Source organism: Neophocaena asiaeorientalis, unplaced genomic scaffold (assembly GCF_003031525.2).
Source record: "Neophocaena asiaeorientalis asiaeorientalis breed wild unplaced genomic scaffold, Neophocaena_asiaeorientalis_V1.1 scaffold534, whole genome shotgun sequence".
In the NCBI taxonomy this organism is placed as follows: Eukaryota; Metazoa; Chordata; class Mammalia; order Artiodactyla; family Phocoenidae; genus Neophocaena; species Neophocaena asiaeorientalis.
This window is the reverse complement of record NW_020172826.1, coordinates 946300-962269: the sequence shown is the minus strand read 5'-3', so window position 1 is coordinate 962269 and position 15970 is coordinate 946300. Positions and strand designations below refer to the sequence as shown.

Genomic DNA, 15970 nt, shown 5'->3' with positions numbered 1-15970 from the left:
TATGACAACACTTTCCGTTGAGTGGTTATTCTGAGTTGATTAACCAATCAAAAAATGAATTGAGTCCGAAATTAGTAATACCCAACACAGCTGGTGTCAGTCACGCCTATGTGAAGAAGAGTCCACTCCCTCCCAATGAAGTTTAAATCAATTTTACCTCACGGCAATGATGTTACTTGCTGAGGAAGAATGTCGATTCATCTTGCACAAGTGAGCAGTTTACTCCCGAAAGCTCCTCCCATCTTATCACACCTGCTCTCATTTCATTTCACCCTGGCATCTCGGGTCTTTGGTTTTGGTCATGATCAACTAAACCACACAGAAGTTCTCTCTTTCCCCGATATTAGAGGAACCCAAATGGCTTTGATTCTGAGCCTTCTGATGCAATGTTTTTGGCACACAGGAGATAAATGTGGAGCTTTCACTCACACAGAAAGGATGCATTAATTTGAGTGCATATCTCGTCTATATCTGTTATGTATATGTCTTTGAATATTCATGTTGTTTCGCTTCTGAAATTATTCAGACTTATTGTATCTGCCATCCTGACCGCAGAATGAATACACTAATTTAAATATGTATTGCATAGTATTTTGTATTCTGTACTGCACCAGCTTCTTGTCTATAAATATGCAGAGATATTTGTTAATGTGAAACAGCTGAGGTGCATTCCTTACTTCTCCTCCTTTTGCCTCCTTGCCTTAATTCCTCCATCCCTATGATCCATGCAGCTTTCCACAACCTTTACCTTGATTCCTAGATACTAATTTCCATGGCTACATTCCCACCATGTAATTATCCTGCCTACCTCATTTTTAGCATTAGCTCAACTGAATCCAAACTGCTTTTCCTCTCTTGAACAGAATTTTTTTTGTTGTTTTTTTGGCTTTTGTTACCTTGTGAGCAAGCTGGAAACCCATTTACCATTGTGAACACCTGGCATGAGACCAATAACAGTGAATTAAAGAACATCTTTGAGTTTATAAACAAGTCTGTTTCTCCAAGTGGCATTGCTGAGAAATCTTAGCACTTTTAAAATTTGTTTATCTGACTTACTAAGGAAAGTATTTGCTTTTAGTTTCCTTAAAAAGAATGTTAAAAGAAAGAGTATATTTTTAACACACTGAATATGTTTAAATGAGAACTAACTACAAAAAATAATGTCAGAAAGTTGGATTCATTTCAAAAAGATAGAAGCTGCCAAGATTTTTTCCTTTTCCTCTGGCTCAATGTAGATTTCATCTGTTATAGGATTAGAAAAAAAGCAAGTTGGCAGGTACTGAAAATTGGGTGAAGTCTCCATTATTCCTCTGAACTTCACTGCCACTGGCTGGATTCAATACAGTTGGTATCTGTCATCTTCACCAAAGCGGTGGCAGGAACACCTCATTCACAAGGACCACGGCACTGGGGTCTAAGTCAGCACTGATTCTCCTTTCTGATGTGTCAGCCTTCAAGTTCTTTCATCTTGTTGAATCTTTTTAATAAAATCCTGTACATCACTGCCCAGAATCCATTGCCACTCCGGGAGTCTGTTATTTTTCATAATATCATGCCTTACCTAAACCAGAAAACAGTGGTAAATGCCCTTCCAGACTTTTATTGGCTAAACCATCTTTTGAATCACCGTTACTTCCCCCCGCCCCCCGAAAATAAAACCTGTCTTATTTAAACCCTTGTATCCACAGGGGGAAAAGGGAAAGAAAGGCAAAAAGGGGCCTAAAGGGGAGAAAGGAGAACAGGGTGCTCCTGGATTAGATGCACCCTGCCCGTTGGTATGTCTGACTCATGCAACCGTCTCCAGATGTCACATGCGGAGGCGAAGCTGGGAGAGGAGCAAACTGGAGGGACTGCGCCAGCGGGGGTTCTGATTGGCATCTTTTAATGTAGACGTTAAGGTCCCAGAAACATCGATATCAGGCTGTCAGTGTGTTCCACCCCTTCTCTCTGGCCACCAGCTATGCCTGGTTTCTCAACACTCAAGTACTGATGTGCATCCGGGGCATGAATGCGGGATCGGAGGAGGAACCCGTGCTCCCCAGTCCTGCTCCGGAGAGCAGGTCCCCATTCCCAGAGAAGCGCTATTGTAGGACCACATCAAGCTCTGTTTTGTTTTGTCCAGCGTCGCTGGATGTTACCTTACCCTTCAGAGTTGCTCCTCTCCCAGCCTTTTGTTATTGTGGTTATTTCATTAGCAGAAATTGTGCTTAAGTGATTTCTTCTGTTTAGTAACATTATGAGTTAATCTTTACAAACAGGGATTCCGTGGCGTTAAGGGGGAAAAAGGGGAGCCAGGCCAGCCTGGCCTGGATGGGCTGGATGCCCCTTGCCAATTGGTACAGTATTTCTCTTTCCTACCACCCTGCATGCAATCCCTTTGTTTATTACATCTTCATCTCTCTCAGTGTAAAGTGGTACTTCTGGAGCAAGCTTTACATGATAAACACGCTACACGCATGTGCATGAATAGCTCCTTCAGTGACTGCAGAGTGAAAAGAGCATGCACGCATGTCAATCAGTGACTGCAAATTAATCTCCTGACGTTGTTCTCACAACGGACACAGCTGCCACGTCTGTGTTCTGGGGAATGTCAATTTATCTAATAACTATTTCAAGACATTAAAAGCGCATAAAAATCTTCTATGTAAAGGTACAACTAGGCTATAACTTTGGGTTTTACCCCTAAAGTTACCTTTTCTTTTTTTTCTTAAAAGAAATAAAGGCATTTTTGCCTTTCACTAAATTTCTGTCAGGCTGTAAATAAGACCAAACGTACATAGTTGAGCTTCTGTGGTCAAGACTTAACCAATTCAAAGGAATGCTGTTAAGAGACCGTAGGGGAGAAAACCAAACTTCTCTGAGCGTCTAAAGATAATAGTCTGCAGCCCAAACCCTCTTCTTTGTCACATAACCTTTTCAGTTTAATGGTCCCTCCTTTTGAAACTCACTTTCCTAAAGTAGACAGATCTCCCCTACCTCCATTGGCATGTCAAAACCCTTATACTAAAATCTAAAATTCTACCGGGTGACCCTTCTCCTTGTACCAATCTGGCATTACCGATTTTTTTCCCAAATATCTTATAAAGTTATTTCATGGTGTTTTTTTTTTTACATTTAAAAGGAAAGTGTATGCAAATTTTCTGAGGTGTAAAGGAAAACTTTTTATGACTGTGTTGATGGTTATACTTGGTCTGCATGTTCTTATATTATTCTTAAATACTAAGCATGATTCTTTAAAGATAAATTTGTTTCTCAAGTCTTTTAAGAGATTGTATTGTAGAAGAAAATTTTATTCAGTCAATAATTGCAACTAGAAAATGTCAATATGATATGCCCAGTCTTTTATTTTGTTTGCTTGGTATTGACAATAAATAATATTTTACAATAATTTTGTTGGGGGAGAACACAAGCATGCTTCATAATATATCAACTCTTCCTGCCTTATTTATATCATTTGTATCTGAAGAGTGCTTACCCTTTAAGTGAAAATAAATTTTGCGACATTTAAGAATCCCTTGTTTATTCAGAATTTGTTAATTGGCTTCTGAAGAATTTTAATTTAAAAATTGAGAAAGGCTGTGGATAGCATTTTACTATAAAGATATAGACTGGCTGCCTCTCTTTTAATTCAATCAATTTAATGTTTTACTTTATCTGCTTTCAATATAGAAAAGTTGAAAGATGCTCCATAGGAAGAGCTATAAACTTCAGATAGAAATGGTTCATCACCGATTACTCATCATTATCATGCATTCAACCATAGAACATAGTGACCAGGAAGAGAAGTTATTTCCATTTATTGAATAAAGATAATTATAGAATGCGTTTTAATGAAATTAAGAGAAATAGTACAGAGTTATTATCTAAAGATATAACTAAGTAGACCACTAGGTTTTACAAATTATTATCCAAAGTTAAGTATAAACCTTTCTATATTTTATTTATTTGACAAATATGTACTCACTTTGGAAAACATTCGAATTTTCTTCCTTTTAACTAATGTTGGGTAATATCTTGGGAGTTGATTATTAGTAAAAGATGCCTATGACTAAAGCCACCTAACAGGTAGATATTCATTTTTAAGCCTCTGTGCATATTAATTATGAAGTATGATCACTTTCGTGGAACCTGAGGAATTCTTATTCTTCTTTTTAAAATAGGGGCCAGATGGATTACCCATGCCCGGCTGTTGGCAAAAGGTAGGCTTTACAGAATTATTTCTAAAAGAAGCACTGTCCCTTTCTCTTTACCTGGCCTAGGCTTTTCCATTTAGAACAGATTTTTTGAATTTGACATTGCTGAAAGGTGTTTGGGTATTAAGAAGCAAAGATCCCATCTCTAGAATATCTTTTAATGGTGTTTGCTGCTGATTTCTTCCTAAACTGATGAGTAAAAATAATTCCTGGCAAACACTGTAATTTGGAACCTTCCCTATTTAATCTTTTCTTCAGAATGGAAAGGGGCAGTGCATCTTGACAATGGTTTGCTTGTCTCAAACTCCTTTTCCTCCTACTGTTTAAAATTATTCTTAATTGTGATTCTTTTTCTGTTTATACTCAGTTACTTAGGCAAATATGCAAATACATGGTAGAACCCTGTCAATATTAGTCACAAAGCTGAGAAAGCAGAAAATGTAAGCATAATTTTCTTTTCTTCGATGATGTCTTGATTTATTTAGGAGAATCTGGTTATATTTACATTGGTGTCCCTGATGATATCAGTTTGCTCTAGCCTCTACATGTGGCCACCCATAGTCACTGTGTATGTATTCAGCAGAGAAGGGAGATTATTCTTCATAGAGAACCTTCTTGTACAAAGGCTGTGTGATAAGCCCTTTCATATAGGTGACATCACTTTATTTAATCCTCGTAATAACCCTATAGTGTATTATTGTCGTGAATGATGCCAATGAGGAAAGTAAAATTCAGAGAAGTTAAGTAACTTCCAAGGACACAGAGCTAGTATGTAACAGAACTAGAAGTAGACAATGGAAAGCAATGGCAGAACTTTAAGGAGGGAAGAGATCTGTATGTGCTGTGCCTTTCAGAGAATACCCAACCTTTACACAGTAACGGTGTTCGCCTAATTATAAAGGACTGTGCATATGCTACCTAAGGTCAAAGGAATTGTACTGATGTGAAAATGAGCCAGAGGGAAATATACATACTCCTTCATCATTTTGAAATTTTTTTCTCCAACACCTGTGGCTTCTTTGGTCATTTTTGGTAGGCTTTGCTTCGTTGGCAAACCTACAGCAAAACTATGTAGGATTGCAAAGAGATGAGGAGAGACTTATTTTCCTCTCATCTCATCAACTCCGTTTGTGAGGAGATCCTGTGGAACTCACTCTCTTGCTTAACTACTTTCACCCCGCTTGGTGAGGGAAAGAGAATCCTTCTCTCCCAGTAGCGTCATTTATTTAGTAGCTTCCCATACTCCACTTTCAGCCTGTCAGATCATTAGCTCCATCACAGCTGAGGTCAAGTGGTTCTTGGGAAGATGAGGCTGTCATCATATTCTTCACCTGAGAAAACTATCCTTTTACCGTCACAACCCCTGTTCTCAGAATTTTTAATACCTTCTTGAGCTGGAATTACCATTTGCTCCTTAACCTTTGCCCTGTAATCTAATATTATAATGATTTTTTAATCCAGTCGTTGGCACACTTTACATGGAGAGAGATGTGAAAGGCTTGCCTTATCCACCCTCTGACACTACTCAGCACTTGGGTTCACATCATTTTTGGCCACTTCTAAATCACTTCCTTTTTTGTGAAGGCATAAAAATAAGGGCAGCGAGCAAAGGATTCATCATCTTTTTGGTTCATAAAATGGCCAAACCTAGTAATATGAGCTAATATGAGTAGCTCAATCAGAAATTTCCCTTTTAAGTACTTATTTTTCCGCAGAATATACACTATGCCCTACATAAGATTAAGGCTGTCTTAAATCCAGCCTCTTTTTATATAAAGACTAATGCACAACGTTGTAAATCAACTATACTTCAATAAAATTTTTTTAAATGGTAAAGAAAAAGAATCATAACTCAATGATAAAGCTTCAGCATCGCTCACCACACTCCCCAACACAATCAAATGCAAACAGTAGTGATTATCCTCCCCCAACACCCCCTCCCCCCAAAAAAGAAGAAAGAAACAATTAGAAAAATGAAATGTTCTATTGAATATAATCTCTTACGTGGTCAACTCAGCTATCTCAAATACATTGTTGGTCAAATCAAATTAATTTTTAAATGATATTTTTAAAAGAAAGCCAGTAGATTACTCAGTCCTGTTTTAGTGGACCACTTTTTTAAACATTACGTTTAGTAGTCTTTAGAGCCCAGTGGTAAATGTTTAACTGAAAATTCAGATTATAGCCACAGTAGAAATCACTGTGAACAAGTCCTGTTAGTCATACTACTCTCAATAATAGTTTCTTCATGTAAAACTATTTGATCTTTGTTCAAATTACTTTTCTTTCTAGATATAGTTCAGTTTTCTAAATTTCGAAGAATAAAGATATACTAATTCACATCGTAATTTGTACAGTGAGTAAATGGCAGAATTTATGGTTAAGAAAATACTTACAAGCTATTAAAGTTATCATCTGTCCTGATCCAGAGATTAAAGACTATTTAATAGGAAAAATACATATGGCCTTCATATTTTTTAATGTTTCATGAAATTTCATTTCTCCAGATAGGGCTGACAGGTTTGCAACAGAATCTTCCTAAAGTACGGTGACAGGTTTTTTAAATTAAGTTTTAAAGTCTGGGGAAAAAAAGAATCTTTAAAATTCTGGAGATTATTTACAAAACATTGGTTTGTCAAAAAAATGCATCTGTTTGAAATTTGAGATAAGTGGGAGTTTGGAGAAAGGAATATTTCCTGTAGACACATTCTCTGGCCTTGGCATGACGTGTGTAACATTGAGTGAACTTCATTTCTAAAGATCAGAAAGTACCCAGCCTCTTAAGCACACTTAATATAGCATCTATTTCTACTGGAGAGAGAAAAGCAAATATTTTTAGTTATTGAACTGAAATATGACTCTGAGGACGAGTCACCATTGTGGTGGGGAGACGAAGAGATCTTTATCATTCTCCTTCTCTGGACATTCTACTTTTCTCACTGATTTTTCTTTGAGTCAAAGTAAAGATTGTCACCAACATCTGCTCTATAAGTTATACCTCAAAGACCATTGTTCCTCTGTTCTCTCAGACTTAACTTCAGTTCTAGGAAGACCTTAGTAATTATGGCTGCTGAAGACAAGGAACCAGACATTTCCAGATCCTTAGATCACAACAGAACCTGTAACACAGCTTGAAGACCTGACAGCAGAGAGGTCTGCCCTGCACGCCCTTCACAGCAGGGCAGGACCAGATAAAGGAAAGGGGAAACCAGAACCCAAAGAGAGTAGAGTGTTATGGTTGGGCATTGATGAAGTGAACAATGCCACTGAGGTCAGAACCCTCAACATTTTCCACAGTTGTGTTTTAATGCTTGGAGACGATTATATAAGCCATATATGGGACATGTTTTTAATTAGGACACGTCTGTGATAAAATCTTAATTTTCTGCTTTCCCAGAATACTTACTGAGACAAACACTTCCCACAGACTTCTCAGTGGCAAAACAAAATGTGGGTTGAGCCTAGGATAAAAATTTTGATGACTTTTAGAAAAGTACTGTATAGGACATATCAATTGGCTCATTGATTTAAAAAAAAACCCTCTATTCAGGGTTCTACCAGTTTTCTTAAAATAAATGTTAATTTGGAATTTTTATCCTAAACTACTAATTCTATACATTTGTCTTTTTTGTTGTTTGTTTTTCTGCAGTGATGAATCTAACCATCCGAGCATGAAGTTGTGTATATAATGGTCCACTTTTTATATTTATAGTTGAAAATTGGATTGCAGATTTTACAAGTCTGAGATATGTTTACATATAGCTGCTTCTTCCTGTTTGCAGTAGTACACATATCCATTTTTTTCTTCCCTTACATCTGAAATTGGGCAATATGTGAAACCAGTGAGAAGCCTGCAAAAAATATAGATCAGTATCTCTTTATCTCATGTGAAGATATGTATTTATATGGACATAGTGATAGAGATTGATTGTTCTTGCTATTTTCTTACTCTGGGCTTGTTAACTGCATGGACAAAAAGTGCCACGAGATAGTTTACATGAAATTGTGACCAAATATGAACTCGAAGCTATGAAAATGTACTATACTGACTGATTTTAGAGTTTATCGTCACATCCCTACTCACCTTTGCTATTCATGGCCACACCACCCATTGAAACTGACTAAAAAAGCATGATGGTGTGCCAAGCCTGCTTGCTGTGCAAACTCAGATGCTAGCATGCTGCATTATGAGTCCTTTGAGCACATCTGAACTTTTATTTCTTTTGTCATCTCAAGGGGGTTACACCGTGGCTCATTGCCAAAAAGTGACAAGGTGGCGGAGAGCATACACACACAAATGGTCTTGTATTTTGAAAGGAGTTGCGGTCCCAACTGCAGATCTTCAGCTTCCACTATTGTGGGCTCACGTGGCCTCTTTGGTTGAAATGTCCAGGGGCTGAGCTGGTTGCTGACACTAGTTTTCCTTGGGCTGCCCTTGGCAGTGAAGACGAAGAGAAAGGATTGGTTCAGCCTCCTGCGCTGTGTCTCTCATGTGACCAAGTAAGAAAGAGGTTTACAAAGGCAGGCACCCAGAATAGAGGACTTTTTTTAAAAAAATAAACTGAATTCCAGCAAGTGTTAACATGGGTGCTCATGGAAAATGACAGAAGCATACTGTACTTCTTTTGGGCAGGAGATTCTTGGAATGACAGCCCCTGTTCCTGAGGGCAAAAGGTGTGTGCATCTCACCAAAACTCGGGTTGCTGAAGATACAACACGTCCCAAGAAGGGGTTGGCCGAAATAACCTTTCCTGAGGATGTAGGAGAGCTCATCCTACAATCTCTACTGAAGCTGATGAGAGCTTCCCTTCCTTCCAAGATCCAACCCATGTTAAACGTTTTCTACAAACTTCTAGAAACAGAAAGATATTTTCCATTCTTTTTAATATTTTTTCTTTTCTCTTTTAGTCCCAGGAATATTCAGGAAAGATTTGTTTTCCAGCTTTTGTCACATTTATTTTGAACAATTTTTTAAAGGAAAGTCTTCAAATCCTAGTAAGTTGGTACCAACAGTCAAGTTGACCATTTGCTAACTTCTCTCCTGTTCTGAATAATTGCAGAGAATATAACAGAAGCTCCATTTTCAGTTCAGTCATTGTAAAGCATCAAAGTTAAACAATTTTTCAGTACTTTTTGACTTTTTTTTGTATGATGAATATAACATATATAGTGATTATCAGTTAAGATAAAGTCAAGATTTGGTCACATTTGATCGTATTAACTCATTTCTATTTCTTGTAGTTCTATTTAGTTCTAAGTTGTGTCTATATTTAGATTTCTTTATCTTTTTTACATTTCTCAATGTTTGTCTTATGCACAGACCAAATCTGAGATCTCAGAAAGCTGTGAAATATAGTTGCCATAAAGAGTATTTTTCAACTACTTGCTCAAAAGTTACCTAACTGTATGAGACTGAGCATTTCTTTGCACGGTAAAGAGTTGATAGCATGTTTTGAAATGACTTGTTCTAAGTGGAAGGGTTACATTAGGAGAAACGTCATCAATGAGGAGTAGTCACTCTTTCAGCCCGTTGGACAATATAATTTCTCATTTCATGCCATTTTGTGGGAAATTTTCTGGTTTCATATATAGGTTTTCACCAGCAGAGGGGAAATTATCTCATCATTGACTTATGGTGACAACAGTTAACATACGATTATAAGACAAGGATCCCAAGATCCTTATGATCTCTTTCATAATATATAACCAAATGCTCAGTTATACAAAATGCCTTCTTTTTGTTTCCATTACGTTTTCAAGAATGGAAAGATGTTTGAACTAATCTATCAATCAAATTGGTAATATCTCTAGTAACATTCCATACTCTGAAACCAGTTTAGCATTTTTAAAACAACAGAGGGCATTTTCTACCCATCTCTTGTATGATCTGGTTAGGATAAGATATTTTATTCAGTGTCTGAAACAATTTGTCTTAAATGCTTTGGAAAAACGAACTAAAGCGAGTAAAACCACAGTCTCTTCAGGAAAACAAACAGTAGTGTCTTGAGAAAAATCTGGTGGCTATATTTCTTCCTATCTATCTTTCTTTCTACTCCTCTAGTAGAAAGAGGAATTAAGATGGATCACTATTTAAAAGTTGCACAGCTTCAAAAGAGAATACCTTAACATCAAAAGAGAAACATTTCACGTACAAAAAATATATGTATTTTTTAAACACAGCCCTTTAAGAATACTGTTCTGTCCTATGTGTATATTGAGGTTTTACTCTATAACTGATTTGACAATATTGCCTTTTATTCCATGATTAAAGGAAGCTGTAAACTTTCAATACATTTCCTTGGGGAAAACAAAAGGACCATGGTCCTCCTCTTTGTTCCATGGAACTGCTAGGTCTTAGCCAACATGCATAATCTTCAACTTTTGTTACTAAAATATTTTAAATCATCCATTTTTTTTACCAATATAGAGAATCCTCAAATAATTGCCTAATGAACTAATGAATGTGTCTGCCGATATATGTGTTGGCAGCTACATATTTTTCTTTAAGTTTGCTTTCTTTTAATTTCTATTATTGGATAGAAGATTAAGAAAAAATACATGAAAGACATTTGAAATAAGTCAAGATCGGGTTCCATTTCTGATAAGCATCTTTTAAGGATGCCAAACTGGTATGTGTTTTAGCTTTAACATTGTTTTCCGTTTATGTTGGTGCTAATGTATTTCTTTTCTTTTTCTTTATGGACAATGCAACTCTACTATGGATAATTTCATTTCTCTGTTTAATAGCATTCCTAAACTGTTAGTGTGTGATTTTATTTTTCAAGTTTATGGATTTACTATAATTATGGTTCAATGACCAGTCTTTCTTAATGTAAAAGAAAACAAAAGCAGTGTACCTATAGATGATATGTGTGTACTTGGATTGTGGATCCTTTTATTTCATGTTCATTTCATATACCATATGCCTTTATCAACTTTTACTCTCATCTTTTAGCTTATAGAATTTGATTAAGCATGACAAAACCGACATTAGACAAGTCTGCACACATTCACAGAGTACCTGACCCATAAATATGCCAAAATTTTCCTTCTAGTTTTCATTTTCATTATGAAAAGCAGTCTTGAAAGGTTTTTCTTTCTTATTTGATTTCATAGGAAACATGAGAATATCTTGAATTTCTACCAAAAACAAAAGTCTGTTCTTGAATCCTGTGCGTGGTGTTCTGATGGAATAGTAAGAACTCTTATGCATCCAGTAGTTCATTCTATATGTCCTTTGTCTAATATATATTATATATATACACCTCTCTACTAGTTTAGAAATGGTCAAATCAGCATGTCAGTATCTGTGGAAAAATTAACTGGTATTATATTTTTATCACTTAGAAAACATGCTTAATTTTCCAAAGTTTTATTTTTAACGTTACTATTATAGCATAAAAAGTTAACACCACTTTTCATCTTTTTTTTTGGCCACTATATATAATCTTGCCCAGAAATAAGCTATGCTTCTTAAGGTCGGTGATGTTTTCATATCTTCTAATAAATGATCTTAGGAACCTGCAGATATTGATATTTAAAATCTTGTTTTTCTCTATTTCTTGATAATCAAGTAATATTAATAATTAACATTACCAAAAATGAACTTTTCTAATTTCTGCCAAAACAAAAACCTTGCTATCTCTAGAAAGTCAAGTCCATAACAGCGTAATCTTATATTCTCAAAAATAATGATTTAGAACAGTCACATGTGATTCTGGCTGTTAAAACAATTCATTCCTAGTGGAATTAACATACTTGACCAATTATGATTCTGCTAAGTTATTTTAGAGTATAAAGACCTTCAGTCCCTACTTTTCCCCATTTTTGTTGAAATAGCTTCATATCAGCTGGATTTACTATATACCATAGCAGAGATACCCTTCCAACTTAAATTTTTAGTGGAGTTTGTTTTTGCTAATTCAATACTGAAACATTTTAATGGCATTTCTGATTTTTTAAATGTATTTAAATGCATAAGTTTCCCTATGCTGCTTATTGACAGAACTGTCGCTCTGGGAATAAGACTTTTTCAACCTGACCTATTACGTTTGATTTATTGATAACAATGTACCAACATTTCTCAAAATGCAGTGGATATTCTCACATATCTCAGAAATATTAATAAATTGGATTCACAAAAGAATGTCTTACATATTATTGACATTTATGTGAATATTCTTTATACTGTTGTAAATGTTTCATGCAATTTAATAACATTTTTAAAAGATGTATGTATCTGATTTTCCTTTAGAAAATATTATATTTTTTTTGTATTTTTTACATTTTAAAGTTCATCTCTATGTGCAGCTATTTTTATATTGCCAAAAAATCACATGAATACAAAGTAAGAGAAAAATGCAAAAAAAATATTTTGGCAAGCCTTACACTGCATATTTTTCTTAATGTTTTGTGGGCCAGTCTCATGTAATTGATTATTCTAAGAATGTGTTGTGTCTTATTGCTGTAAATATGGCACAAACCTGTTTTTCTCAATAGTGTAAATAATTGAAAGATTGAATTCTCCCTGTTTGATTTCTTATTTCACTTCATTGTAATTTCTCCAGCTGAGATTACTGAGTCAAAAGACGCATGTGGTTTTTTGATATGCAGCCTGGAGATAATTGTGTTCAGTTTCTAATTTGTTTTTATTTGCTTTTTTAACTTGTTTTCAGGGTTCCTAGTTTGTGAGAAGTTGATCTTCAGAATTATTTTTACACTATTTATGACTTATTTTCATAATGTAAAAATTGTGTAATTATTACAATATTAATCCAAACAATGGTAATGAATTGTATTGTTATAAAGCTTTATTGATGTTCATGAACACCTTGGTCTATTTTCTCTGATTTAAACACAGTCCGTAAAGAATTTTAGTCTACTTTTCCTCAATATTGCAACACTGCCGTTCAACTTAGTGCCTAGCTCTAGTGATTTTCTAAAAAAGACTAGTTCTTTCTGTTTATTAGATAGTAAGAACTATACTGAACCTCTCCTCCGAATTCACTTTTCTTCCAGAATTCCCTATCTTGGTGAATTAAAATTCCTTGTGCTCAGTTGACTCTTATCTGCACCACATCAAATCAGTCATCATCATGTGATTAGAATGTGCTACATAGTAATCATGTCAATGTATTGACTAATGAATGACAAAATGCCCCACTGAGGTCATCAATTATTTTTAGGTCCTAACCAAAAGAGCACACTTTTCAGCCCTCATCGTTTTTGCCTTTACCAATAACATTAGATGCGTGCAACCCTCTTAAACACTCCTTTAGCTCCCATGTCCCTTCACTCTTGTTTTCTCCTACTTTTCTTTTCTTTTTTTTTTTACTTTTATTGAAGTATAGTTGATTTACAACGTTGTGTTAACTTCTGCTGTACAGCAAGGTGATTCAGTTATACACGTATATATTTTTCATAGTCTTTTCCATTACGGTTTATCACAGGATATTGAGTATCCTGTGCTATACAGCAGGACCTTGTTGTTTATCTATTCTCTATATAATAGTTTGCATCTGCTCATCCCAAACTCCGAGTCCTTCCCCTCCCCACCCACCTCCCTCTTGGCAATCACAAGTCTGTTCTCTATGTCTGTGAGTCTGTTTCTGTTTCATAGATATATGTTCATTTGTGTCATATTTTAGATTCTACATATAAGTGATATCATATGGTATTTGTCTTTTTCTGACTTACTTCACTTAGTATGATCATCTCTAGGTCCGTCCATGTTGCTGCAAATGGCATCATTTCATTCTTTTTTATGGCTGAGTGGTATTCTATTGTATATATGTACCACATCTTCTTTATCCATTCATCTGTGGATAGACTTTTAGGTTGTTTTCATGTCTTGGCTATTGTGAATAGTGCTGCTATGAATATAGGGATGCATGTATCTTTTCGAATTATAGTTTTGTCTGGATATATGCCCAGGAGTGGGATTGCTGGACCATATGGCAACTCTATTTTTAGTTTTTTGAAGAACCTCCGTATTGTTTTCCATGATGGTTGCACCAATCTACATTCCCACCAACAGTGTATCTTCTACTTTTCTTTCTCATTTTCCTTTGCCAGCTCTTTCTCCTCTACCTGACCATTAAATGATAATCCTCAGGACTCTGACCTACATGTTTCTTTTGCTTTTGCTCTTCTCCATCACACTTTTTCTCCAGGAAAACTCATTCACTCCCACAAAGACCAAGTTGCTATCTGCATTGCAGATTTTCTTCTACCTTCCAGACCAACTGTTACAGGCACATCTATCTATATGTCCACAGGTAGCTCATCATCTTTACACCTGGTTCTCTTACAAACTTCCATATGACAGTGAACATACCATCCCCCACCTTGCATTCAAGCAAACATGATAGAAAAGTCAGAATCATTCAGGACACCACCTGCCTCTCATCACCCACCCATTCCTTCATACGTACGGCATCTAATTACCAAATCCCTTCAATTCTACCTCCTAAATATCTCGGAGATCCACCTCCCTTCTCCTCATCCATTGCCACTGCCTCAGCCTAGGCACCCCCCCGGCTCTCTCTCAGACTTTTAGAAGAGCCTCTGAGCTGGCCTCCCTGCCTCTAATAACCACCTCGCCTCCACCTTGTACCCGATATGACTCTGATGAGTCAGAGAAAGCAAATATGGCCGTGTCTTATTTATTTATGAATTTATCCTCCCATTTCATTTCATTTCATATAGCATTTGAGGCACATTAAACAAACACTTATAAAGAAATTAAATACATTTAAAAATAACCAAGAAAGCCATATTTAAACAAATTTCAAGGTCACAAAGAAAGCTGTATTGAAAAGATGTAAGACTTAAAATTGTATGGCTCTCAGCTTTTCGGTGTCCATAACAAAAAAAGAAATAAGTTTACATGTTTACGTCATCCATAAAGTGAAACATACTACTTCCTCAAAAGAATCAAAGCTGATTGATAAGAAGTGTTATGTGAGATTTCTTAGAGTGGGCACTGCCCACTGCTCCGTTTAGGGCACTCCTACAATGAACATTACAGCAGCTTTTCATAATGTTCCTCATTATAAGCCAAGTGCATGGGCCAAAACCAACTTCACTGAAAACAGTTCTTCAGGGAAATTAACCACGCCATTCCCCTGCTTACAGTCCTCCGCAGTCCCCCATTATCATGCAGATACTTATTTGGGTATAAAGTACAAAGGCCTTTGTGATCCCACTCTGTCTAGCTTTGTAGCATCATTGCTTGCTGGTCAGCAACCCTCACCCAAAGGTTTTCCCATGTTAAACTATTTGAGGATCCCTTTGGCTGTTTCCTAGGCCTGAAACAGTCTCCATCCCCATCCCCACCATTCATCTAAAGAATTCTTGCTCTCTTTTTTTGCAGCCAGTTAAGCCGAAGGTGCTCTTTTCCTCGTGGGGGCCTGGTGTGCAATGGCTGTGAACAGCAGCCTCCTCAGTAGTGCGTGCAGCTTGTGGCCTGTGCGGGTTGCCCTGAGGGACCTTGGAGAGAGTCCTTTCCAGTGGGCCTTCACGATTGTCATGCTGTCCCCAGTCTAGGCTCCAGACAGGTATGTGCGGTGCCTTTGGAAAGCCCCAGGGCACAGTGGCCAGGGTCCACACAGGCCAAGTCATAACGTTCATCCGTACCAAACTTTGAATAAAGGAGCATGTGATTGAGGCCCTCGGCAGGGCCAAGTTCAAGTTCCCTGGCCGTCAGAAGATCGGCATCTCCAAGAAGTGGGGATTTACTAAGTTTAATGCGGATGAATTTGAAAACATGGTGGCAG

At 36.6% G+C, this 15970-nt stretch overlaps 1 protein-coding gene and 1 non-coding gene across 2 annotated transcripts in view; both read left to right on the top strand.

The window, feature by feature from the left end:
- The window catches only part of COL25A1 (collagen type XXV alpha 1 chain), a 466880-nt gene extending 453860 nt beyond the window's left edge, over positions 1-13020 (top strand). Inside the window, exons 35-38 of the mRNA XM_024741942.1 lie at positions 1689-1775; positions 4161-4199; positions 7843-8867; positions 9102-13020. Of these exons, the coding sequence (XP_024597710.1) occupies positions 1689-1775; positions 4161-4199; positions 7843-7845 (129 nt within the window). The 3' untranslated portion in view covers positions 7846-8867; positions 9102-13020. The remainder of the gene's footprint in view (positions 1-1688; positions 1776-4160; positions 4200-7842; positions 8868-9101) is intronic.
- Positions 13021-15561: 2541 nt separating this feature from the next.
- Positions 15562-15696, top strand: LOC112397701 (small nucleolar RNA SNORA70). The gene has a single exon (XR_003002855.1). It is a non-coding gene; the product is annotated as a small nucleolar RNA SNORA70 (small nucleolar RNA).
- Positions 15697-15970: the final 274 nt, after the last annotated feature.